The sequence below is a fragment of the Protopterus annectens genome, chromosome 3.part0 (genome assembly GCF_019279795.1).
Source record: "Protopterus annectens isolate FY-2018-M chromosome 3.part0, PAN1.0, whole genome shotgun sequence".
Lineage (NCBI taxonomy): Eukaryota > Metazoa > Chordata > Ceratodontiformes > Protopteridae > Protopterus > Protopterus annectens.
The window spans coordinates 927,282,127-927,310,122 of NC_056731.1; the positions used below are offsets into that span (position 1 = coordinate 927,282,127).

Genomic DNA, 27,996 nt, shown 5'->3' on the forward strand with positions numbered 1-27,996 from the left:
TTTAAGGAATGGGTAGTGGAGATTATTCAGGAGCTACTCGAAAGGATAGAAATCACTTCTGAAAATATAGCTAGGGAGTGGGATAAAATTAAGGTGGAGTTTAAAAGTAGGGTGGAAATAAAAGAAAGGGAGCTATGGTTAAGAAGAAATAATTATTTAGAGGGACTGACAAATGTTAAAGTATTGCAGAATAGGGAGAGTCTCACTGAACAAGAGGAGAATCAACTGCAGAATGATAAGCAGAAAATAAGGGATTACATCTGCAGTATACACAAGTTTAGATATATTGCTGTTAAGCACCTGTATTTTGATAACATTAGAGCACAAAAACTTTTAGTATGATAACTCAAGCAACAGAAAGTAGAAAGGGCTGTCGCCAAGCTTAGGGAGCCTGTAACCAGGAAGGTTAACAGTGGATCCTGTAGAGGTATTACAAATATTTCGGAAATTCTATTAAAGCCTGTATAAAGCAGAGAAATATGTAAATTGAGAAAAGCTACAACTGGAAATGTTTATGGAAGAATAAAGTATGCCGAGGTTAGAGGTAGATGAGGCTCAATTACTAATGGTTAGGGTAGGAGGAGATGAGATAAAAATGGTGATGTACAACAAATCTACAGGAATGTCCCAAGGAATAGATGGTATTCCTGTGGAAGTTTGGAAGCTAGGAGGGAAAAAGATTGATTAAGATCTAGAAAGTTTTGTTTAACAGTGTTTTAAGAGGAGGAGAAATACCAACATCCTGGAAGAAAGCAGTGGTGACTGTAATACCCAAAGGGGGTAAAGATCCAGCAGATCCAGGTTTGTACAGGCCCATTTCAGTAGTAAACTATGATTGTAAAGTGTTCATGTCTATAAAGGCTAAAAGAATGACAAAAGTGATGCCAAAATTGATGGGGCTCAGTGTGGTTTTGTGGAGGGTTGGCTAACATTTGATAACATTAACAGAACTTTGATGATCCAGAAGCAAACAGAATGTAAGAAAATACCATTGCTGGGTCTTGATGCAGAGAAAACATTTGATAGAGTAAGCTGGAACTTTATGAGTAGGGCAATAGAGGCATTTGCATTTCATGAAAAAATTATAAGGTTGATTAGGAGGATATATGAGGGATCAGAGGGAAAAATTAAATTGGGTGGGTCCTCTCTGATAATGTATGCTTGAGCATAAAAACCTGGCAGGTGTGTCAACTTTCCCCTTTGTTTGCATTATATTTAGAACCAGAGACAAAGAAAATAAGGGACCCAGAAATTCAAGAATATAATTGGTATGGTAGTCAAGAAAAGCTGGCTGTATTTGCAGGTGATATTGTTTTATACCTGACAAAACCAGAATTACAGTCTTGTGGAACATTTTGAGATGGTTTCAAATCTTTTCGGGTTACAAAATGAATGAAGCTAAAACATGTAAATTATGTGCCCACTTATGAATTGGTTCAGAAATAACCATATTTATGGGAACATGATAAAATGAAGTATTTAAGAGTTGTTGTATCTTTCGGCTTCTCCCAGTTAAGGGTCGCCACAGCGGAACTCCGGTCAGCTAATGATTGGCGGAAGATTTTTACGTACCGACTTGCCAGGCCTGACACACAACCTTCAACTAAGGTGCACCCATTCACGCATGTCTCCACACAGAAGATGCTTTAGCTGAGAATCGAACAGGACAACGTCTTACTGTGAGGTGAAAACGCTACCGCAGCACCACCACCGCAGTAGTGAAGTATTTAAGAGTGTGGATTAAAAATGATTGTGGTGTGGAAGATAAGGATATGTGGGAAGAGACTAAACAAAAGGTAACTGAAGAACTGAGAAAATTGAAGCTTTGTTATAGAGATATGGATAGTAAGTCAAGCAGTTAAAATGTTTTTAGTCCCATTAGTCTTGTACATAGATCAGGCATATTTTTATCAACCAGAAGAGAAGTTGTGGATAGCAATTAATAGAGTTAAAGGACCTTATCTGTGAGGGAAAGACTGCAAGAGTCAAGTGGGATAAGATGATTACTCCAGTAGAACAAGGTGGATTAGGATTACCCAATTTGAAGGGGTATTTCAGAGCTACACAGTTAAGGTTCCTATACATAGCACAAGCAGAAAACTATAATTCAAAGTGGAAAGGGATGATGATGAAACGGGGGAGCTCAAGAAACAAGTAGAGACTGGAATTTTGGATGCAGGCCTTTAAGGAGAATAACAATAATCATGCAGAATGTTATATCTATAAAGCAGCAGAAAGTATCCTAAGAACTAAGCCAACATGGGAATGGAGAAAGGGGATTCTGCCAATAGGGATGATTGCTATTAGGGATATAGACAATAGGTAAGAGGGGACTGAAATTTATTGGAGAAAACTGACAAAGGAACCAATGTTTTGGGAGCAAATAGAGAGGGTAAAATGATAGAATGAGAAAACACTAAGAATTTATTTGGACTGCAGGTTAGAGATTGCCTTTCCCTATCAAGCATTAATATTAAAGTATAGGCAAACAGAAAGAAGTGGGGTGTCCTAAACGAAAGACCAGCACTGATAAAGTTTTTAGTAGAATATGTTACAGAAGCTCCCATTAAAATAGGAATAATTAGTATAGCATATAAAATATTCCATGATTGTAAGAATCAAGCAGAGGAGGTTAGAAAGGATTGGGAAGAGAAAGAGAGAGAGAGAGAGAGAATAAGCAATTCACAAAGAAACAATGGGAGGATATGTTTGTCTCACAGATGTACAACAAAATCTAATAGGGCAGGAGTTGAATAATTTATGTAATGTTCCTTAGGTTATATGATATATAGCAATATTTGTGAAGTATGATGATGTTCTTCATCTCACATTGCTGCAGTCCTTACACTTGGGTATACCGCTGTCCTCGGTCGGCCCGAATACCAAAGTATATGGCTGACGTCGGTCACGGCGCATTAAACTGACGCCAGGACGTCAGGGTATAAATGCGCATGACCGACGTCATATCCCCAGTCTTTTTTGCCGCGTGGTCCGATGCAGAAGCAAAGTTGCGAGTGCGGGTTGGCGTCCTGAGATTTTCCGAAATCGGAGTTTCAGACCGAATCAAAGTTGGCTAAGTACCCCGTTGGGGAATATTTTGGTTTTTTCTTGCCTCAGTATTTTACCGGATGTCAGAAAAAGTAAATAACTGTATTTCTTGTGGGAAGCAGATACCACATAGGGATTACCATAACTTGTGTATACCTTGTTTAGGGCCTGAGCACGACGTTGTTGGGTGTCCCTCTTGTGCTAGGTTTAACAAACGTACTATAAAGAGGAGATTAGATTGTGCCAGGTTAGTCTTCGGGAAGCGGTGCAACTACAAAATGCCGTCGGATGCTCCGACGCCCGCTTCGTCGAAAAAACGCAAGGACAAAGGACCTAGGCCTAGGTTAGAAGAACCGTCCGTCCCGGACGTCGGTTCTTTAGAAGGCTCGGTAGAGCCGGAGGTTCGAACAGAAGTTTCTTTAGAGTCCCAGGGAGAGACTTTATTATTACAGGATGTGTCTTCTCAGGAGGTAGGCCAGGCTGAAGGGGCTTCTCAGGTAACTGTCCTCCCCTCCCTGCCTAAAGTGGTTAGGCCTTCCCCTACTGTTCCCAAGGATTCTCACAGAGGCAGGCCAGGTTTAGCTTCAGCAGGTGTCACTCCTAGTACTTCAGGCCCTGTGCCCAAGAGACATATGCTTAAGATGGCTGAAGATTTAATTACTCTGATTAGGGGTTCTATGCCCCCTCCTGACAAAAGGCCTAGGGTGGATCCTGAACTTGGGAGTTTTGAGCAGGATTCTGATGCTTCCGAGTCTTCGGCTGAAGATTTGCAGGAGTTTTCTCCTTATTCTGATTCTGATGTGGATGACACTACTCCTACTGCTTCTCCTCCTGAGGATTTTTCATTCTCAGAGACTCTACATTCCATGAGGGAGCATTTTAAATGGGAAGGTCAGGATTTCTCTGATTCCAGGAAAAGACTTAGGGAATTTTTTTTACCCCAGCATAGGCCTTTAGCTATACCTCCTGTTCTTACTGTGGTGGAAGATGTTTTTACAGAGGCTTCTCTTAATCCTGATTCTTTACCTCCCGCTCCTGTTAAGCCGGACAGGTACTATAGGGTGCCTGAAGCTCATAAGTATCTTTTTAAGCCCTAGGGCGGACCCAGAGACTGTTTCTCAGGGGCCTAAAGGGGTTAAGGCTTCTGTTGTTAAAAATCCGGTTCCTCCGGATAAAGAGGCAAGGGCTTTAGACAGATGGGGAAAGAAAGTTTATACTTCTTCAACTTTAGCCATGAGGGCTTTGAATTGCCAATTCCACATGCTGAGATATCAAAACTATTTTCTTTCACAATTAAAGTCTAAGGTAGATGCTCTGGCAGAAGGTATTGAATGTAAGGAGTTACAAGATCTAGTACATGTTTCTGAACAGGTGGGTAAGCATTCCTTACAATGTGGTTTTGATGCTGTACAGGCCTCTTCGAGGGTGGCTGCCACCGGTTCTGTTCTACGCAGGCACGCCTGGCTAAGGGATCAGAATTTAGCTGAGCATGTTAAGACAAGGATCTTGGATGCTCCTTTGCAATCTGATGTGTTGTTTGGTTCTCCTGTTGAAGCAGTTTTAAAGAAAATGGAAGACAAAGCTAAGTCTATGCACACTGTTAAAGATTTTTTACAGGTTCAGCCTCCAAAGTTTAGTAGAAATTGGCCAGCCAAAGGGTGGACATATCCTTCTTATGATTCCCAGTCTAGGGGTAGGTCTAGGCGTGGTAGGGGCAGAGCTCAGGGCTCTTTTAGATCGAGAACAGGGGGTTCACCTGCACAGTCTTCCGGTGAGGGCAGGGGTCAGCCCTTTCGTAGACAGACCCAATGACCTACCTTTTCAACTGCCAGAACCTTCCCGTCTGGCAGCACCTTTGGGAGGAAGACTGACACTTTTCAAGGAGAACTGGAGTTTAATTACCCAAGACAGATGGGTATTGGATATCATTCACCACGGTTACAGGTTTTATTTCCATACCTTGCCCCCTTTCAAAGGCATGCCAGACATTCCTCCTCAACACAGACTAGAAGCTTACAGACAAATTTCTCTGTTACTCCAGATAGGGGCCATACAACCGGTGCCTATGACAGAAAGGGGCCTAGGATTTTATTCTCGCCTATTCCTAGTGCCAAAAAAGGGGAACACGTGGAGACCAATTTTGAATTTGTCTATCCTCAACACCTTTCTGGACATACCCAAGTTCAAGATGCTGACATTACAACAGCTTTTACCTCTGCTGGGCAAAGATCACTGGATGGTAACTTTGGATCTCAAGGAGGCTTATCTTCATGTTCCTATCACTCTAAGTTGCAGGAAGTATCTGCGTTTTCGAGCTGGAAATTCTCATTATCAGTTCTCTGCATTGCCCTTTGGCTTATCTACTGCGCCCAGAGTATTCACAAAAATTTTGGCTCCAGTGATAGCCTTCTTCAGATTGAGAGGAATACAGATCTACCCTTATTTGGACGACTGCCTGATTCTGGCTCAAGGGAAGGACGAGCTTCTTCAGCATTTGAAATATGTGATAGCAGTGCTAAGATGCCTGGGGTATTCTGTGAACGAAACAAAGTCCAGTCTAGTACCCTCTCAAGACATGTGCTTTCTGGGTGTGAGACTGAATACAGCAACCCAGATGGCTTTTTTGACCCCGGACAAACAAAAGAATCTTTCCCTTTACTTCCAACAACTATCACATCAGTCCGGGCTGACTGCAAGGACAGTCCTTCAAGCCTTAGGGTTCATGGCATCTTGTATTCTGGTGCTTCCCAATGCCAAACTGCATATGAGGAAGCTACAATGGTATCTCAAGAATCTATGGACACAGCACTGCCAGGATCTGGACACTGTCATTCAAATAATACCTTGCATCCAGAAGGAATTTTTGTGGTGGGCTCAGCAATGTCACCTAAACAAGGGACTTTCTGTGACCCGGCCAGAGGCGAGTCAGATTCTAACAACAGATGCCTCGGACAAAGCTTGGGGAGCTCATCTCAATGGAAAGTGGAGACAGGACAAGTGGCCTGTCAGACTACAGCATCTACATATCAACTTGAAGGAGATGTTGGCAGTCCAGTTTGCATTAATGGCTTTCAAGGATTTACTTCTCCCAGGACAGGTGCTGATTCTAACGGACAACACAACTGTCATGTGGTACATCAACAAACAAGGGGGAACACATTCTTACCCTCTATGCAGACAAGCAATGATTTTGTGGGACACGGCTCTCAGTTTACAACTAAATCTTCAGGCAAGGTTTCTGCCGGGAGTGCAGAACTCCTTAGCAGATGTGTTAAGCAGACAAATCATGGATCCCCACGGTGGCAATTGGATCTTCATGTATTTCAGCAATTGACAGTGTCATGGGGAACTCCAGACATAGATCTGTTCGCTTCTCCTCTAAACCACCAGCTGCCAAAGTTTTGCACAAAAAGGATTCATCATGCAGCTTGGAAAGTGGATGCTCTTTCTTTCAGTTGGAAAAATCTTCATGTGTATGCCTTTCCGCCTCTTCCTCTCCTCCTAAAGGTACTTCTAAAGGTCAGACAGGACAAACCAAAAATGATCCTGATAGCTCCAGATTGGCCTCGACAGCACTGGTACCCATTACTGAGAAGTCTGGTAAGGAAACCACCTTGGCTCTTGCCTTTAATTCCACACCTGTTGTCCCAAAAGGACGGTCATCTACTCAATATCAAGCTTCACTCTCTTCATCTCACAGCATGGCATATCCTGTTTTGACCCATAGCAGGGCTCAACTTCCTCAAGTTTTGAATGTGATTATGGAAGCTAGAAGACCTAGTACAAGGAAAGTGTATGCAGACAAGTGGAAGAGATTTTTGTTTTGGAGTGCAGCAAAGGATTTGGATGTTTCTGAGCCTAATTTGAGTGTGGCTCTTCAATATCTTACTGAGTTATTGGACAAAGGTTTGTCCTTCTCTTCCATTAAGATTCATGCTGCAGCAATTTCAGCTCACTATGACTGTGATCCACCTTTGTTTTCTCATCCTTTGTTCAAGCAATTTCTTAGAGGAGCAAAGAACATAAGACCTCCACGTGAGCTCCTACTCCTGCTTGGGACCTCAATTATGTGTTGGAAAAACTCACTCTACAACCTTTTGAGCCTGCAGCTACTGCTGAGTTGAAATATTTGTCATGGAAGACTGCTTTTTTGTTGGCCATTACCTCTGCTAGAAGGGTTTCTGAATTGCAGGCCCTTATGGCGGTTGAGCCTTTCTTGATTTTCCATAAGGATAGGGTATCTTTACGTACTAATCCTTCCTTTATGCCTAAGGTGGTTTCAAGTGTGTCTTTAAACCAAACTATTCATTTACCTACCTTTTATGCAGACCCCCAAAATAAGGGGGAAAAGATTTTGCATACTTTAGATGTACACAGGCAGTTACGCTACTACTTAAACAGGACTAAGGATTACAGGCAGTCTCAGCAGTTGTTTGTTTCTTTTGCTTTGTGTTCTCAGGGCAAGCCTGTGTCAAAACAAACTATTTCTAAGTGGATTGGGTTTTGCATTGCTTTTTGTTATTCCCATCATGGCAAGGAGATTCCAACAGGGATTAGACCTCATTCCACTAGGGCTACTGCCACTTCTACAGCTTTTTTAAGGGGGGTGGCAACTAAGGATATTTTGGAGGCAGCTACTTGGAGTTCAGTACATACTTTCTCTAAGCATTACCACCTTCCTCTCTACTCTAAATCTAGGGCTGGTTTTGCCACTGCTATTTTACAGGGTATTTTGGCAGCTCCTGCTTCTCTATGATTTGCCATCCTCCCTTACCTCTGCTTTGGGAATCTACCCAAGTGTAAGGACTGCAGCAATGTGAGATGAAGAACATAGTACAGTTTTGTACCTACCATAAATGTAGATGTTCGAAGATCCACATTGCTGCAGTCCAATTTACCCTCCCTCCTTCCCCTCTGTGTATAGGGGTGGTTGTGTGGATAGGTTGTTTTTTACTATATTTGTAAAAATTGTACATAGTTTGGGTGCAGGGGTGTTTAGTGTTTGGTGGTTTTTTGATTTTACCCTGTTTAGGGTCTTCTGACATCTGGGGCAAGAAAAGACTGAGGATATGACGTCGGTCATGCGCATTTATACCCTGACGTCCTGGCGTCAGTTTAATGCGCCGTGACCGACGTCAGCCATATACTTTGGTATTCGGGCCGACCGAGGACAGCGGTATACCCAAGTGTAAGGACTGCAGCAATGTGGATCTTCGAACATCTACATTTATGGTAGGTACAAAACTGTACTTTTGTAAACATGAACTTGTTAATACAGTTTGATTGTTTTTATATAAATGTAAATTTGCCTGCGTTACAAGTGATAATTCAGTAAAAATGTTTATAAAACAGCTTCCATTGGTGATATTTGTGCTGTGGCTACTTGGGTGGGTACATATGTGTGTTCCTTTACAAGTTAGATATACAGTCCAGGTTCAGGGCCTCCTTTAGTTCCATGGTGTTGTGGAATTTTTTGTCCTAGAGACTCTGCGATGATACGTAGTTGAAACTCTGTCCCATAGGTTGACGTCAGAAGAAAAAGACATAATCAGAAATGGAAGTTATGTACTTACCACAATGATAGATGTTATGTTGTCCTATCTCGCCTTCATGATGGTTTCAGAGGTGGTTCTCTGCTCCAACTCAGCTGAATACATAGCTGAAAGCGTCCAACCTGGCTCGTGGCAAGTAGGTATCCCACAATGCAGTGGTGTAATTCCCCAGATCTTGTGTGCTGCTTTACGAGGTTGGATGCGCTCAACTTGGCCTTGGCTAAGTTGTGACAAATTTTCTCTTATTTTTCCTCTATGCTGTTATATTTGATAATAGAGAGCTTACTATTTAGTTATATTTGATTGTGCCTTTTATTGCATTACAGTTAAATAGTTATAGTTTTATCCCCTTTGGCGCGGCTTTTGCCGTCACTTTGTAGGCCTAACTGAATCCTTTGCAGTGGTTGTTGTTTCTGTCTAATTTATTAGTAGCTCATTTAAGTTACAGAGCTCTTTGCCCCGTAGTTAATTGTCTTGTCAGGAAAATTGGACCGTTTGAGTTAGAGGACCTGTTTTCTCTCCCTGGTTGTCTGTTTCCAGTAGTTACTATTCAGTGTAGCTTAATAGTTCAGTAGTTAAATTTTCTTTTTGTTTTTGTGGTCTTATCTTAATTATGTCCAAAGACCCAAAAGAGAGGGAATATAAGTCTTCGGCTTTAAAAAATGCCAGAAGTGCTCACAAAAAATGTCCATCACAGATGGACATGTTATATGTGTTTATTGCCTTGGTGCTATTCACCTACAAGAAGACTGTACTTTTTGTCATTCTTTCAGTGCAAGAGTACTTCAAGAAAGGAGAAACAAATTGATCCTTAAAGGGCTCTTAAAGCTAACTTTTGAGGAAGCTATCCATAGTTCTTACTATTCTTCTTCTCCTTGTTCCAAAAAGGAAAAATCCCAGAAGAGACATTCACCTGCAACATCGGCTCAGTCGGAGCCACCAGTCAAGCTGCCATTTGGTCTCAGAGCCTACTGTACCAATTAATACCCACTGTTGTTCCTCCTCCGAGCCAAGCTGGACCTTTGGAGCCAGAGTGCTTGATACCGCTTTCTGTGGATACATCGATTCCAAGACCCCCTTCGGTGTTCACTGACCCGACTTCTCCTCCTACTCTCTCGGTGCTCTCCGGAGAGTCTGGGAGTCGGCCCTGGGGGGGGGGGGTTCTCTGCCCCGATCTTCGGTGCCGAGTCTATCCCTCGGAGCGTCGGCCTGCATTAGCTCGGCTCATACATCGGCCTCGGGTCTGATCTCGATGGTTCCGGTGCCTTCCTCTGTGTCCTCGGAGCCAAGAGAGTATTTGGAGCTGGCGGGATCCGCCTTTGAGCTGAGGAATGTTTTGTCTACCCATTCAGTGCCACAGAGGGATACTAGCACTCGTCCCCCTAAGGCACCGGCTACTGTCTTGACACCACTCATTCCACAGGATAGCAGAGATCCAGAGCCTCAGGATCCCCCAGTGGGTGAACCCCTGTCCTCCGAGGCCTTCCCAGAATATCCTTCTGAGGAGCCACCTCGGAAGCGAACTTGCAAGAGGAAACGCGTAGACTCCCCAGATGAGTCCATCACTTCAATACTGACCTCGATGAGTCGGAAGGGTCCCCACAGTCATCCTTTGATGATATCTCATTTGCAGATATTCTAGAGATCCTGAAGCAGAGAGGCGGCTGGCAGGCCACCACCCCTTTTGATGAGGAATCAGTGTACCTGAAGGCTTTTGGGTCTCAACCTTCAGCCTCCTGGGTGTCTCCGCCTTTCGATGAGCTAATGGACCTGGTCATTCGAAAGGTGTGGGAGTCACCTGACGCAATGGAACCAGTCCCTCAAAGGCCTAACAAATTGTTGTCAGTTCTTTCGGGAAAGGATTTCCTTACTAAGGGCATACCTGTAGATGCTATGGTGATGGCAGCAGCCACCAAGAAGGAACTTTCAGAGACTTCCTCATCTGTTCATCCTCCGAATAAAGACTCTCAAATGATGGACAGATATGGGAAGTGTCTTTTCATCAGTGACATTTTCACTACGATCGCTGAACTACCTATCTCACTTTACAAGGCTACAAAGAGATCTCCTGAAAGAGCTAGGAGATACTCTACAAGGTACATTAGCTGCGGGGGTGCATGAGAGGGTCTCCTCCCAGCTGTCCACCTTAAATTCCATCGTCAACTCCTCCATGAGGCTGATATCCTACGCAGCAGATGGAGCAAGCAGGGCAGCGAGTTCTGGAGTTTCCCTTAGGAGACACTGTTGGATGCACTTGTGCAATTTTGTAGAGCCCTTCAAGTCTACTTTTACTAACGCCCCTGTTGATGGTTCCTCACTCTTTGGACCCAAAGTAAAAGACACTCTAACCCGGTGCGAGCATGAAGGAAAAACTCTCTCTCTGCCATTGGAGTATGTTTTTTCGTACCTTCAAGACCTTATCCTAAAGGCCAGAAGAGTGGGAAAATGTGGTTCAAAAGATCCCAGAGAGTTTTCCAGGACGCATGGGGTGATTCCTTCCCCAGCGGCAGAGGGGGGGGGGGAATATTAGTAGATGCCGCCTCAGAGGCACAGAGCCAGTATTTACTATTCAGTGTAGCTTAATAGTTCAGTAGGGGCAATATCAGTAGATGCCGCCTCAGAGGCACAGAGCCATTAGTTACTATTCAGTGTAGCTTAATAGTTCAGTAGTTAAATTTTCTTGTTGTTTTTGTGGTCTTATCTTAATTATGTCCAAAGACCCAAAAGAGAGGGAATATAAGTCTTCGGCTTTAAAAAAATGCCAGAAGTGCTCACAAAAAATGTCCATCACAGATGGACAATGTTATATATGTTTATTGCCTTGGTGCTATTCACCTACAAGAAGACTGTACTTTTTGTCATTCTTTCAGTGCAAGAGTACTTCAAGAAAGGAGAAACAAATTGATCCTTAAAGGGCTCTTAAAGCCAACTTTTGAGGAAGCTATCCATAGTTCTTACTATTCTTCTTCTCCTTGTTCCAAAAAGGAAAAATCCCAGAAGAGACATTCACCTGCAACATCGGCTCAGTCAGAGCCACCAGTCAAGCTGCTATTTGGTCTCAGAGCCTACTGTACCAATTAATACCCACTGTTGCTCCTCCTCCGAGCCAAGCTGGACCTTCGGAGTCAGAGTGCTTGATACCGCTTACTGTGGATACATCGATTCCAAGACCTCCTTCGGTGTTCACTGAGCCAACTTCTGCTCCTACTCTCTGTGCTCTCCGGAGAGTCTGGGAGTCGGCCCTGGGGGGGGTTCTCTGCCCCGATCTTCATTGCCGAGTCTATCCCTCGGAGCGTCGACCTGCATTAGCTCGGGTCTGATTTCGATGGCTCTGGTGCCTTCCTCTGTCTCCTCAGAGCCAAGAGAGTATTTGGAGCTGGCGGGATCCGCCTTTGAGCTGAGAAATGTTTTGTCTACCCATTCAGCACCACAGAGGGATACTAGCACTCGTCCCCCTAAGGCACCGGCTACTGTCTCGGCACCACTCATTCCACAGGATAGCAGAGATCCAGAGCCTCAGGATCCCCCAATGGGCGAACCCCTGTGCTCCGAGGCCTCCCCAGAATATCCTTCTGAGCAGCCACCTCGGAAGCGAACTTGCAAGAGGAAACATGTAGACTCCCCAGATGAGTCCGTCGCTTCAGATACTGACCTCGATGAGTCAGAAGGGTCCCCACAGTCATCCTTTGATGATATCTCATTTGCAGATATTCTAGAGATCTTGAAGCAGAGAGGTGGCTGGCAGGCCACCACCCCTTCTGATGAGGAATCAGTGTACCTGAAGGCTTTTGGGTCTCAACCTTCAGCCTCCTGGGTGTCTCCGCCTTTCGATGAGCTAATGGACCTGGTCATTCGAAAGGTGTGGGAGTCACCTGACACAATGGAACCAGTCCCTCAAAGGCCAAACAAATTCTTGTCAGTTCTTTCGGGAAAGGATTTCCTCACTAAGGGGGTACCTGTAGATGCTATGGTGGTGGCAGCAGCCACCAAGAAGGAACTTTCAGAGACTTCCTCATCTGTTCATCCTCCGAATAAAGACTCTCGAATGATGGACAGATACGGGAAGTGTCCTTTCATCAGTGACATTTTCACTACGATCGCTGAGCTACCTATCTCACTTTACAAGGCTACAAAGAGATCTCCTGAAAGAGCTAGGAGATACTCTACAAGGTACATTAGCTGCGGGGGTGAATGCGAAGGTCTCCTCCCAGCTGTCCACCTTAAATTCCATCGTCAACTCCTCCATGAGGCTGATATCCTATGCAGCAGATGGAGCAAGCAGGGGCAGCGAGTTCTGGAGTTTCCCTTAGGAGACACTCTTGGATGCACTTGTGCAATTTTGCGGAGCCCTTTAAGTCTACTTTTACTAACGCCCCTTTTGATGGTTCCTCACTCTTTGGACCCAAAGTAAAAGATACTCTAACCCGGTGCAAGCAGGAAGGAAAAACTCTCTCTCTGCCATTGGAGTATGTTTTTTCGTACTTTCAAGACCTTATCCTAAAGGCCAAGAAGAGTGGGGAAAATGTGGTTCAAAAGATCCCAGAGAGTTTTCCAGGATGCATGGGGTGATTCCTTCCCCAGGGGCAGAGGGGGGGGGGCAATAACAGTAGATGCCGCCTCAGAAGCAGAGGGTGCCCGCAGAACCAGGGTGACCGTGATTCCTTTCGCAGACGCCCTTATCAGCGCTCCTGAAAGGCCTGACTGCTCTACTCTGGAGGCAGTCGGGGGATGTTTATCAATGTACCCAGAAGCCTGGAAAACTATCACAAGAGACAAATGGGTACTAAAAATAATATCCAGAGGATACTCCATCCCATTTTCCAATCCTGTTCCACAGACCAGAACAATCCCAGATGTTCCATCCAATCTAAGGGAGCAAGCAACTATAGAGATTCAAAATTTGCTGCACAAGAGAGTCCTCCAAGAAGTCCCCGCAGCCCAAATAGGATTCAGAACTTACTCAAGATTCTTTTTGGTGCCAAAAAGAACAGGGGACTGGAGGCTCATATTAGACCTAAGCAAATTAAGCAAATCTATCAAGAAGTCAAAGTTCTGAATTGGTGACACTGCAGTCTATACTTCCCTTTTTAGGGAAAGACGATTGGATGTGCTTGATAGACCTTCAAGATGCTTACTACCACATAAAAATGGACAGGACATCAAGAAGGTACTTACGCTTCTGGCTGGTAGCCAGTTATTACCAGTTCCAAGCTCAGCCCTTTGGTCTCACTACAGTTCCCAGAGTGTTCACCAAATGCATGGCAATAGTCACGGCTCACCTGAGACGTCTAGGATTCCAAGTGTTTCCCTGTCTAGATGACTGACTCCTATCTGCCACCACCAAGCATCTACTCCAACAAGCCAGGGATCTAACTTTGGACGTTTGCAATCAGCTGGGTATTACAGTCAACTTTCAAAAGTCTGCCTTGTTGCCCTATCAACATGTTATATTTATAGGTGCAGATCTAGACACTGCCTCTATAGTAGCATGTCTTCCAACTGAAAGAGTTTTGTAGCACTCAGCAGATACTTCACCTCCTTCCCAAGACCAAAGTAAAAGCAAAGATAATTCAAAGATTGCTAGGAACAGTGGCTTCCATAATTACACTGGTCCCTCTTGCCAGAATGTACATGAGGATCCTTCAATGGCAGCTGTTCTCCCAGTGGTCACTTAGAGCTTCCTATGTCTCACCTGATCAGAATAACGGAATCATGCAAGAACGACTTAAGATGGTGGATACACTCCACTCATGTGACTATAGGGAGACCCTTTGTTCCACAACAACCCATAGCTACGGTGACCACGGACACTTCCCAGATAGGGTGGGGAGGGCATTATCTGGGAAGAACAGTCCAAGGTACATGGCAAGAACACGAGGCTCACTTGCATATAAATGTCCTAGAGATGAGAACAGTGTTTCTTGCTTTCACGACTCTCCATCTAGGGACAATTGCGATACATTCAGACAGTATGTCTGTGATTTGGTACATAAACAAGCGGGGGAAATCAGATATTGCCCCCTTTGTCAAGAGGCCCTAAGAGTTTGGCAATGGGCAGTTTCTTCCCAGCACTTTCTAATAGCAACGCACATTCCGGGGAAGTCCAGCGTGATAGTAGACAAGCTGAGCAGAGCAATTTTAATGCCTCACAAGTGGTCTCTCAATCAGAATGTAGCAGAAATGATTTTCCAAACATGGGGTCTGCCTTGCTGCGATCTCTTTGCCACTCCCATGAATGCCAAGTGCAGCAACTACTTTACCCTAATCCCCCCTCCGGGTGAGACACCCGAGAGACGCACTTGCTCACAATTGGCCCTCGGGACTTCTGTATGCTTTTCCTCTATTTCCTCTCATACCCAGAATCACTCAGAATGCACAGTATTTGGGAAGCAGGATAATTCTCATTGCTCCTTACTGGCCTCGCCAAGTTTGGTTCCCCTTCCTTTGGCCTCATCTTCAGGAGAGAAGCCTTGGACTCTGGACCCGGTTCCAGATCTGCTGAGTCGTATGTCAGGAGAGTTTCATCCTCCTCTCCACCCTCTAAAATTGACAGCTTGGTTGCTCTAATTCCCACTTTAGTCAGGCTTCACAATTTCACTCCTACAGTTAAACATATCTTAATGTCCTCTCATAAAGCTTCCACTAGAAAACTGTATTCTAGCAAATGGAAAAGGTTTTTCTTTTGGGCTCAAAACAGGAGCATTGATCCCTTTTCTGTAGCCACCCATTCTATTTTGGAATTCATCATCTTCATACCTCAGGTTCCTTTCCTGGAAGACCTTGTTTCTAGTGACTATAAAATCTGCTAGAAGAGTGTCAGAGTTGCAAGCGCTTTCTATTAAACCGCCATATTTGATTTTTTGTTAAGGATTGGTTATCCTTGCAAACGAATCCATGTTTCCTACCCAAAGTCTCTTCTCCAAATAACATAAATCAATCTATAGAGCTTCCAGTGTTCTTTCCTAATCATAGCATCAAGGCAGAATACAAATTACATCAACTAGACATGCATAGACAACTCAGATTCTATTTGCACAGGACCAAAGATTTTAGAAAATCTGACCAATTATTCATATCCTTCTCTGATGCGAAAAAGAGTAGCTCAGTTTCTAAAACTACTCTTTCCAATTGGCTTTCTAACTGTATTACATCCATCTGTACCACAAATCACAGAGATTTACCTTTCAAAGTGAAGGCTAATTCCACTAGAGCAATGGCTATGTCATCTGCCTTTCAAGCCAGAATTCCCATGGCTAATATTTGTGCAGTAGCACTTGACCCACTCCATATACTTTTATCACGCATTGCAAAGTGAATTTGGCCTCCAGGGACAGGGCCTCCTTTGGTTCCACGGTGCTTAAAGGTGTACTGTCATGAGCGACCAGGGAAAAGGTGCTAGGGACGCTATCCCATCATTGTAAGAATGAAGGTGAGATATTACAACATAACAAAGAAGTTATGTACTCACCGTAATGTTCCATGTTTGTTGTCCATCTCGCCGTTCATTCTTACGAACCCTCCCTCCTTCCCCCCGCCAAAGGCTCCTTATGGACCTGGTGGATGTTTTTACTACCTTCAGGAGTTCTTTGTTTCAGTTTGTTTCTCCTTCTATTGGGTATAGTATATATTTGTATACATGTATATAGTTTACATTTCATTCAGTAGTAGCAGCAAACAAGATCTGCGGAATTACACCCCCATTGTGGGATACCTACTTACCACGAGCCAGGTTTGAGACTTTCAGCTATGTATTCGGCAGAGTCAGAGCAGAGAATCAGCTCCGAACCCATCATTGTAAGAATGAGTGGTGAGATAGGACAACAAACATGGAACGTTATGGTTCATAGGTTGGTACTAGGCTATTGGCCGTAGGGCCTATACAAGCCTAGCCATAACAATTCTCTGGATATTTCTTCACACAATATTTACTTCCCTGGACCCCTGTCTAGCAAGGGTGACTGACGTGATCCCCGAGGTGAATTTCCTATCTCCCATCCAATTGCCAAGGTTCCTTTTGAAGAGGGTCAAGGAGGCGCTCTGCTTGACATGTATGGGTGAGTACATAACTTCTTTTTATATGTTGTGTTTGTCCAGTTCAACCATCCCTCTCTCCAGTCCCCTTTTGAAGTATTTTGTTCAGGGTAGTGAGCAGCTGAGCTGTTTAGGTGTCTCTCCCTTCCATGGTTATGGGTCCCTGGAGTGTATTATATCTTACTGATTTTGTTTTACGGGAGGGGCCAACTATATCTGAAGTAAGCGTCGAGGAAGCACTGGTATCACGGGTAAAGGAGATTGAGCTCCAGGGCTTAAGTCTTTGCAACTGGCCAGTCTCATGTCCATGTCAGGGCTGATAACCCACCAGTTAAACCAGAGGGAAACACAGACCACATGGATCTATCGTTATGGTAAGTACATAATTTTTGTTTTGTAATTTGAAGTTTGATCCTGGCAGTTTTAGCTGTTCCTTTTGACCTTTACGTATCACATCCTGTATGCCTCCAGGAACCCTTCATTTAGCAAAGAGTGGAAGTTTTTGGACAGATATGGTAAGAAGGTTTACATGTGAAGCATTTTATCAGTGAGTGCCAATAATTTTTCAGCCTGTATGTTGTTTTACTAAAATGCAAATTTTTTTATAGACTGCTAAAAAAACACATCAGATTCCAAGGACAATGATGAAGTGATCTCAGTGGTCAGAAGTGCTGAGTCATTTGGTCTTCAGGCATTAAAATGAGCTGTTGCAATTATGACACACATTTTTATTTGCATATGATATGAACCTGGTTAATACCCAACAATTCACCAGAGCATATTACAGCCCAAATTTTAAGTGTTCCTGTAAAAGATAATTTTCCATTTTGTAGACTACCTGCGAAAATGTCAGATCTATGCAAGAAAAAAAGTATTCAGCTGTTCCACCATTATAGATTAATTAGCCATCTTGCAAGTGATACCTTCTGAAAGAATAAGACCCTATCAAAAAACCTTCCCCTAATAATAACTAATCTATGCTGTGTATGTCACAGCACTGAATAAATTACTTGGGTGGTAGTTGTGTAAGACACTGTTGGTGTGGCATCTTGGAATATTTGTGTATTTAAAGATTGGTATGAATCATAAATACTATAAATGTTGAGACCTGATGTCCTTTTCATTCTTCCTCAACGAGTGAATTATGGATCTGATCCTTGGATCCAACCCTGCCATATAATTTAGACTTTGGATCCAACTCTTCCTCCCTCTACCTATAATGCCCTAATCCATTCTATGTACCTCAGATCTTGTTTGCCACCATTGTGCTCAGACATAAGGTCCTTCTCTTGAGAGTTTGTTGCAGTTTTTTTGTAAGTAAACTTATCTTTATTTACTTATATTTTCACCTTTCTTATTACCACCTCCCTGTTAGCTTTTGCGTGTTTTTCTGTGTCAGACTCCTTACTATTTTTGTTGTATTATTTTCTATTTTTTTTACTATAGTTGGTAATTCTCTTTTCAACCCTCTATTACAGGGTAATTCTTTATTACCATTACTGGCAATTCTTTCTGCTCTTTCTTTTTAAAAAAAAAAAAAAAAAAAGCTTAATCATCCTTTTCTGTTGAAAGACCGTTGATACCTGTCTTCATCTGCCATGGCTGACAAGCCAACAGGATTCGAGCAATGCACTTTTTCTGGGCACCAAATCCCTAACTAGGATGCCCACAAGGAGTGTATATTTTCTTGGAGCAGCCCATTTATATACTAACTGTAGTATTTGTGCTGCGTTCATCTCCAGAGCGCTAGCTGATGGACAGTAAACTTATCTTGAAGGGTCTTTTTCTTCCTCCTTCAACACCTTCTTCAATAAAACTTTCTAAATCTGGTCCTTCTGAGCATAGAAAGCACTTTCCACCGAAGTGCCGTAGGACTTTGTCAGAACTGCCTATAAAAATTTCAGAATCATCGAATCTCACATCCTCTGACCCCAAGGTTCAATCTACGGATTCAAAATACTTGGATCTTAAAGTTTCGGATCCAGTCAATGTTTCAACCAGTCCCACAGCTTAGGTCACGGATCCAAAATCAGATGTGAAATCTGGTGCATCACACATTCAATGAGCTCACACTCCAGAGCTCATCTTGGATCTGGTGTCTCTTACTCTACACTCTCCTTTCATGCAAACTCCCAAAAAGCATTCCAGGCCCCAGTTTACCACATCCTGCAACTCCTCCAGATGTGGATGTTGTTGGGATGATGCAAAAGTTTCTCAGAGCTCAGATCCAGATGGGGGTCATTTTATCTCCATCCCCTATTGGATCAGTAAGTCTTCCAACCACTGCTCACACAGTACTGTCTCCTCCTCTGATCCATCCTTCAATTTTAGAGCCCCCAGGATCCTACAGCTTCAAGAGGTTCAGAGTCAGATCCAAAGAAAATCACTTTCTTGAGTTGGACAGCATCCCGGACAAGTTTCATTCCTATTCCATCGGATCAGAATGGGTCCCAGAGCTGAAGCAGTGGTTTTGGTTCAGTGGGGCCAGGATCAGCTCTGATGTTATCAGATCTATCCCTGGCCTTTGGATCCTCAGTGCTGGAGAGCTCTGGTCTAGTCCCTTCCTTCAGTAAAAGATCCGGTTGGAGTCATGATGTACCCATACTGGAAGTCTCTGCTCCGCTGCTGGTGGCCAAAGCTTCTCCAGGTCCATCTGCCTTTGTGGTTGTGGAAAGGGCTTTTTCTGTTTCTAGAGATCTGATCTGTCATCCCTTAGATCCATTTCTTATTTCCTCTTCAGTTCCAGGCTCTGAGTCCATCAGGCCTATTCCATAGGGACAGCCAGTTAAGTTAGCTTCCAGTCAGTTCCCTTAGAGGAACTTCACCTGTCTTCTGATACCTCCCCTGAACATCACCCAGAAAAGATCAATTGGAAGAGAACATGCAAGAGGTGGTACATAGATTTCCTGTTGGAATCTCTCTGAGGATATTGATTTTGAGGAAGGAAGATGGGTCCCCCAGATCAGCACAGGATGATGTCTCCTTTAGAAATATACTAGAAATCATAAGGCAAATAGATGGTTAGGCTTCTGATAATCCTTCTCCAATGGAGTTATTATTTTTTGGAAGCTTTTGGTTCTGGCCCAGCTGCATCTTGGGTGCCCCCCTCTCAGCAGATGAGCTCATTGATTTAGTTTCTCACTGAGCATGGAAGGAGCTGGATTCCTTTGAGCCTATACCAAGACCGCCTGACAAATGCCTAGTTCCCTCTAAAGATAGGCCCCACTGGAGCAGAGGAGTCCTAATAGATGCTGTGGTGGTGGCTGCGATGGTGGCCAAAAAGAGCTAGCAGAACAGAGCTCATCTGTCCACCCACCAAACCAAGAGCCTGGAGTGCTGGGCAGATTCAGAAAGCGAGTCTTTGCCTCAGTGACATTCAGGTCTCTTAACATCCTGGCACATCTCACAAGATTACAGAGAGATTTGACCAAAGAACTATCAAATTCTCTGAGTCCATGTCTGCAGAGGATTTCAAAAGCTCATCATCTCAGCTGGCCATTCTTTTGTCAGTTTCCAACACGTCCATGAGGTTGATCTGTCATGCAGCTGAAGGCACCTCATGGGTTGCCATTTCAGGCATTGACGTAAGGAGACATGCCTAGATACAGTTATGTGACTTTTCTGAACCTTTGAAGATGTCTTTCATCAATACTCCCTTTGATGGGACATCTTTATTTTGTCTGTCTGTGAAAGAAACTTTTACCCGCAGTGAACAAGAAGGAAAGACCCTGTCTGTCCTGGGAATAGTTTTCTACCACTCAATGAACCTTCTCTAGAAATCAGAGAGGTGGTAAGAAGACATGGTTCCACAAATCTCTGGGATCTTTCCGATATCCACATGGGGACAACACTTCCAGAGGCAAAGGTGGCAGTTCTAATGGTAAACATTGCCCCAGAAGCAGAGGAAGCCCGCAAAGTCAGGGTTTCTGCAGTTCCTTTCCATACAGACCCTTTCAGTGTACTGAAGTGCTGCCCAACTGCCCACCTCTGGAGGCAGTCGGGGGATGATTATCCTTGCACTCAGACACCTGGGCTACTATACCAAAAGATTCCTGGGTGCTAAAAATAATATCCAGAGGCTACTATATACCTTTTTTCCAAGCCCCAATCTAAAAAAAAAAAAAAAAAAACCTTCCTGATGTTCCAACCAGTCAGAGGAAGGCAGCAGCCCAAGATTTTCAAATGTTGCTAGACAAAAGTCATCCACGAGGTTGCACCAGACTAAGAAGGAGTCTGAACTTGCGCTTCATTTTAGTGCCTAAAAAGACAGGGGACCTGAGACCTATTTTAGATCTGAGCATACTGAATTAGTACGTGAAAAAGTCAAAGTTCCAAATGTTCATGGTCCAGTCCATTCTATCTTTTCTTCACAAGGACAATTGGATGTGCTCTGTAGCTCTTCCGGATGTGTATTATCACATTAAAATATAAAGGAGCTCCCAAAGACGGTTATGCTTTCGGCTGGGAATCGGTCACTACCAGTTCAGAGCCCTGCCCTTTGGACTCGCCGCATCCCTCAGGGTGTTCACCAAATGTATGTCAGTGGTGACAACTCACTCACTTAAGATATAAAGGATTCAGAATGTTTCCATGTCTAGATAACTTGTTCTTCACTACCCCCTCCATGCATCTCCTTCAACAGTCCAGGGACTGTTTGCTTCGTATTTGTCACCCACTGAGAATAACAGTCAATTACGCTAAGTCAAATCTGATACTCTTACAGAGTTTGGAGTTTATTGGCGCATATCCGAAAATGGTAATGCAAATTACATCCTTACAAACTCCCTATGTAGACACACTCAGATCTCAGGTTCATCAGATTCTTTTCCATCTGTCTCCAGCCAGATTCATTCTTCAAGCACTGGGGTCTATGGCAGCAATAGTAGTACTACTAGTTTTGGTAAGATACTATATGTTTGTTCTTCAATGTACTCCAGCTGTTCAGTGGTCTATTCTTCAGCAACTCCTGTACTTTCCAGTCAAGCTTACACCGATTTGCAAACACCACATCCATTGATGGATCCAGTCTGATGACATTTACCTAGGATGATCCTCTGTCTTACCACTTCCTATGGTCATGGTGACTACATACACCTCCCAGTTGGGATGGGGAGCATTACCTGGGAAGGACAGTCTCAAGTCAAGTGGTCCCACCAGCAGATCAATTTACATATCAAAGTCCTGGAAATGAGAGCAGTCCTATTAGCATTGCAAGCATTCCAAGATGTACTTCTAGGGACTATTCTGATTCAGACCAATGACATGTCTGTAGTGTGGTACTTTCAAGGGGGGAACCCGGTTTTACCATCTCTGTAGAAAAGCTGAGAGTGTGGTAATGTGTAGTGTTCACCAACCGCCTTCTAGTTGCATTCTGAGGAAAAGCAACATATTAGACAAATTAAGCAGGTCCATTCTTATGCCTCACAAGTGGTCTCTCAAGCAGTCAGTGGCAGAGGAAATTTTCTGTCATTGGGACCAACCTTACTGCGACCTCTTTGTGTCCCCTAACAAGTGCAGCAGGTATTTTGCTGTGATCCCCCCCCCCCCCCGGAGGAGTCGCCAAGAGATGCTCTAGTCCATGTTTGGCTACCCAGTCTCCTTTATGCTTATCCTTTACTTCCTTTGATCCCCAAATTCCTGCAGAAAGCAATTTGGTTGAAGAGCTCAGTCATCCTCATTGTCCCCTCCTGGCCTCAGCAGGTGTGGTTCCCCTTCCTTTGGTCTCATCTTCACTATCCTCCCTGGATTCTGGACCCATCACCAAATCTTTTGTCACACCCCTCAGGGTTGAGTCATCCCAATATCCAAGCCCTCAAACTAACCGCATGGTTTCTTAAGTTCCAGTGATTTCCCAACAGACCAGGTGTTCCTTAGTACATACCATTATTTTATCCTTGCAAAAAGTCTCCACCAAGAAGGTATACAACAGTAAATGGAAAAGATTTTCCCTTTGGGCATTGCGAAATAATGTTGACCCTTTTTACAGCTCCAGTCTATGCTATTTATTTTCTGGCTGCACTTTTCAATGAAGGAGCTAGTTTTTCTGTGATTAAACTACAACTGTCAACTATCTATAATTTTCATACAGGAGATAAAAAATATTCTTTGGCCTCTTCCATGTTATGTAAAGCCTTTCTGAAAGGCACTTTCTTTCTTAGTCCTCCAATAAAGGATCCGTCACCTCCCTATGATCTGACTGTGGTACCACATAGTCTAACTCAGAAATCCCTTGAACCTTCATTAAAAAAATATTTAAAATTTCTTTCATGGAAAACAGCCTTTTTAGTAGCTATCACTTCTGCAAAAAGGGATTTCTGAACTCCAGGCTCTCTTATCCAAAACTCCCTATAATTTTCCATAAAGACAGGGAAACTTTATGAACAAATCCTCCTTTTTTTTTTTTTTTTACCTAAAGTGGCGTCTGAATCTAACATTAACCAATCCATTCATCTACCGGATTTCTTTCCAAATTTTGCAAACAAAAGAGAATGCATGTTACATCTCCTGGATGTGCACAGACAGTTATGTTTTTATCTACACAGAGTGAAACAAACTAGAAAATTAGATCAGCTTTTTCTGTTTTTCATCAAACCGACTGGGTTGTCCAGTTTCTAAAGTTACACTGGCTAAATGGATAAGAACTTCTATTGATGAGATTTGCACAGCAAGCACATGGTCCAATGCTCATACCTTTGTTACTCATTACAAGTCCAACATAATACCCAGGAGCAGGGCTGCCTTTGGCTCAGTGGTTCTCTGGAATATCCTTCCATGAGGGCCGCCCAAGATTCATGTAGCTAAGACAATATCAGGTTTAAAAGTTATGTACTCACCATAACTAGGCATCTGTGTTGTCTGTTTTCATTCTTCCTCACCGCCCCCAAATCCATCCTCCTCCCAAAAATCTTACGGACGAACCCGTTGGATTTCTTATTGTAGTTTTTTTTTTTTTTTTTTTTTTTTTTAATTGTTTTATGGGGATCTTATGGCAACAAACTCGATCCAAGGTACTGAGAATGGACTACGGCATTATGGATAGAGGGTGGAGCTAGAGAGTTGGGTCCAAAGTCTAAAATATGCATCCAAGTTGGATCTGAGGATCAGATCTGTAACTCATTCATTGAGTAAGAATAAAATTGGACAACACAAATGCCTAGTTATGATGAGTAATAACTTTTAATTTTTGTTTGAGCGACACTGAATTGTTTGCCTTTTTTTCTCACTCGAAACTACTGTGAATCTGGGAAACTTCCTTTGGATTTTCAAGCAAGATTGCATGTTTTGTTTTGTTTTGTTTTTTTGTCAAACTGTAGTCTGAGCTAGTATATTTAAAGGTCACATGCAAAGAGAGACAGATGGTTTCAGTTGTTACATTTTAACTGCTTCTGCAGTCTTATTCTTCCTTAAGCAATTCAATTTAAGCAAAAATAAATCTTGTAGAAGAGCATTATGTCCTTGCCAGTGTCTGTGTCCCTTCTTAGTGTATGCTTTGAAAGGGCATACTTATGTGTAACATGGTAATAAAATTGGTAAGACTGTGCCACTTCCAAGGTATCCTGAAGTGTAGCAGTTTGCACTGAAAGGTATTATCAACTATTTTCTGTCTAGTTTTAGTATGTTAGCAAGAATGTGGAACAGTCATTTCAGAAGTTAAACATTTGTGATATCCTTTTATGCATTCTTTGGAGGTAGTGGTTTTACTGGAAGTGAGACATGTTTTCATAGATACACAGAGGAAATGGGGGTTATGAAATAAAAAGGTAGTAGAGCCATTACAGTTAATAAGATAAGCTGCTTGGCATACGACATCTGACATTTTTGTTTCAGTTTTTGATTTCTCCATTGGTGGAGTGGGTGAAATGCAGTATACAGCACACACATTCCTTCTCACTTATCACATCAGTGCTGCCGGCATGGTGATGAAGCTGCCTGAAATATTGAGACTTGCTTGCCTGCAGCAAGCAGGTGAACAGTGTAGCTAATTTTATATTTTAATGAAAGTAGTATTTTAAATATTTTCTGTTTATTTTGAAAGAGAAATGCATATGAAGTCTCAACCAGGGATCATTGTCTGAAACTTTCACCAGGCAAAATAATCTTTCTACATGGTCTTTACTTCCGTCAGATTAATTGGTTATGGTGCAAATTAAGATGCAAGAAAGCAGAAAACAAATAAAAGCAGGGCCTCTGTTCAAGGTTGCACACTGTATCTTGATACCAGAAAGCCTCTAGTATTGTAAAGTAGTAGAGTATCAAGGTGCTCTTGTTTTCAAAACAGTACAGACACAGGGAGGTGTGGAAAGTGATAGTAACCTATCCTTCAACTGTAAGACTGACCTGCAGGTACTTAATCAGCCCGGCTCATAAAACTTTCCCAGGCCACCTTAGCCCTTCTTTAACCACAATTGCACAGTGCCTAAAGACCCAGCTCCGGATCACTTCAGCCATATAAGCAGTCAGCAGCTCTGAAAGTGGCTTTAGGCTTTTGTGTTATTTTTAAGTTTTAATGGGTGTTTTCCTTTATTTTTTGTATCTGAGTGCATCTTCTAGAGCTACATTCGAGGTCAGTCATGATTGCTTCAAAAATAATCACTGTTCTCTTACTTGTGATTAGAATCCATCCTCCCTGGTTCCCCTACTTTCCTTGGCACCATGTTTTCTAATGTAAAGTCAGACTGTCAGAAAAAACGTACACCAATTATAAACACTGGTTCTTTGCTGACAGTCTTCCCTAGCTTCTTTCAGGTCCTGTTTCCTGTTCACCAGCCGGAATGTTCAAAAAGGGGTATCTACTGTTCATAGGTAAATCAGATTCAAACATGCTTTTTGAGGAGTAATGATGAGTCAAGGGGAGTATTTGGGATAGATAGAGGGCTTGAGGTGAAGGTATAATCATGTGCCTCTTGCATAAGTAATATGCATAGGAGTGTTGTCTTTCATACAGACATGATCCAGATTTCACATTTGTCTATAATGCAGATTTTTGGGACTAGAAAGATGTGCTTTCCAACTTGAGATAAATTGCATTTGCATGGTTATGTCCCTTTGTACTTTCATATTTGTATACAATTTCATTGAAACATTTGGATTTAACTGCTCTTCTTTCTGTTAGCTGTTGTCAAAGTTGATGTGAAACTGTTGCTTGTATGTGGTATAACAGAGCTGATGAGCTGTAGGTGAACTTTGCTCAATGAAGTTATTGATTTTTTTTTTTTTTTTTATTGGATCTTCATCTTCTGAATTACTTAACTGTGTTCTTTGGTTAGTTGTAAACTTGATATTTTTAAGGAGTGGAAAAAACTGTGATTTGTATTCATTTGTTTAATGAAATAAATACATATCTACTTAAAATTACTTCCCCCCACCAAGGTTTGAGAAGCGCATCTACATACCGCTCCCGGAGGCAGCTGCTCGTAGTACGATGTTTAAATTGCATCTTGGGGCAACACCACACAGCCTTACAGAAAAAGACTTCCGGGATCTAGGACAAAAAACAGAAGGGTATTCTGGAGCAGATATAAGCATTATTGTGAGGGACGCATTGATGCAACCTGTCAGGAAAGTTCAGTCAGCTACTCACTTTAAAAAGGTAATAGAAATTGTGTGCTTATTATTCATTATCTGTGTGCTTGAATTATGAACTCTCAGACTAGTTTTCTCCTAAGGAACTGTTAACATAAAAGGGACCTTTCATTAATGAAGCTAAGATATCAGGTATGGGAGTGGTTTATTGTGCAGTAAAACAGTGTATTGGCATACATGTTAACATTCGCATCCCTTCCCCCATCAGTGTGACGTTCAAGCTGGTCCTGCCCTACTTAGTAGCTGCCGTAATAATATAACCCTTATGTACCTTAAATAAAATTAATGATGTGGTACCTATTATTAACCAGATTGTCTGTGTTTTATCCAAGACAATATACTACACGGTTGGAAATGTATAAACCTTAGACCCTTTGGCAATCTAAAAATATATATAAATATATACATATACATTTTGCATGCAGAAAATCCATTTTGCAAACCATATTCTGTTTCCATAACCTATTGTTAACAAAGATTGCTTTCGTCGTCCTAGAATTTGTGTGCAAGAAACTATCTACAAAAAAAAATATTGTATAATTAGTATTATTAAAAAATCTTTGCAAATAAAGTAGAAAAAAGAAGAAAAAGTGTGATGATAGAAACAAAATGCATACTTCTATTAAAAATTATTTACCACAGTATTTAAAACCAACTGCAAGAATAAAATAAAATTAATCATGTAAACAATGTGGCATTTTTCTAAGTTGTAATGCACTTAAGTGAACAGTAATAGTTTAGTCCAGGGTTCCTGAATGAGTTTAGCTTTAATTGCCACATTAGTTGATGTTTTTCCAGCATATTCAGGATGTCTCCTTCAAGATCACCCATGTCTATGCAATCCAGTATCTTGAACTTAAAACTTGTGTGTCTTTTATGCAGAGCAAGGTGTTTGGCTAGTGCATTGTTTTTACATCTAGAGCAGATTTCTGCCATATGACATGAAATCATATGCTTAAGTGTCTTTACAGTCTTGCCCACATAAAATATATCACATTCATTGCACTTTGCCCTGTAAATTACTTTTGTAGTGTTACAGTCGCCTCCTGCATTGAACCATGTCAAGCTGCCAATTTGTATTTTATGCAGATGTTCATTCTAGCATTCACTGCTGCAGTTCTCACTTTTAGGATAGCCTGCAGCTAGTCAGTCTTTGCCAGAACTGTTTCTTCTCCGATGGCTCTGGACAATGTCCCCCTTTCAACATAAAGCCATCAGTAATATAAAGGATGCTTGGCTGACCCCTTCTTCAGATCTTTCTTGACATTCAGTTTGTGTTGGTCATAAGCATCTCAGCAGTGCTTATAATCTGTTGGTCAGCCTTCCTCCAGGGACAGATAAGTACCCCATAGAGGATTTCATTCTTGCCATGGTTATCTGTTAATACTTTAGCTAGTGCCTGATTTAAAGTCAAGCTCAGAATAGTTATTTGCTACAGTAAATAATTGTTTTGCGTATTGTGAACAGATACCACAAAAGGACTTCCACAATAAGTGCACTTTGGGCTGAGGCAAAAAGAGACAGTGGGCTTCACTCAGCACTGTGCATCATTTACAGAAGTGCAGCACAGCTAGGGTGTGGAAAAGAGGGTAGCCACCATGGGTGCAAGGTGTTAGATGCCATGGTCATTGGATCCGTTTAATTTTTTTGCTACTCCTTGTGAGGAAAGGAGTGCCATATTGGAGAATGGATCTTTTTTGTTCACACACTGAGCATATAAGGGTGTACTGTAGAGCTTAGGACCTGGCATTGCTCCTTAGGAGAGGAGAGAAGTGCCTAGATT

General features: G+C 42.5%; 1 protein-coding gene across 2 annotated transcripts in view; it reads left to right on the forward strand.

Moving 5' to 3' along the window:
• VPS4B (vacuolar protein sorting 4 homolog B) overlaps positions 1-27,996 on the forward strand; it is a 904,737-nt gene that overhangs the window by 592,468 nt on the left and 284,273 nt on the right. For both annotated transcript variants that reach the window (XM_044065255.1, XR_006364000.1), the window contains exon 9: positions 26,001-26,220. In XM_044065255.1, coding sequence (XP_043921190.1) covers positions 26,001-26,220 — 220 coding nt within the window. The remainder of the gene's footprint in view (positions 1-26,000; positions 26,221-27,996) is intronic.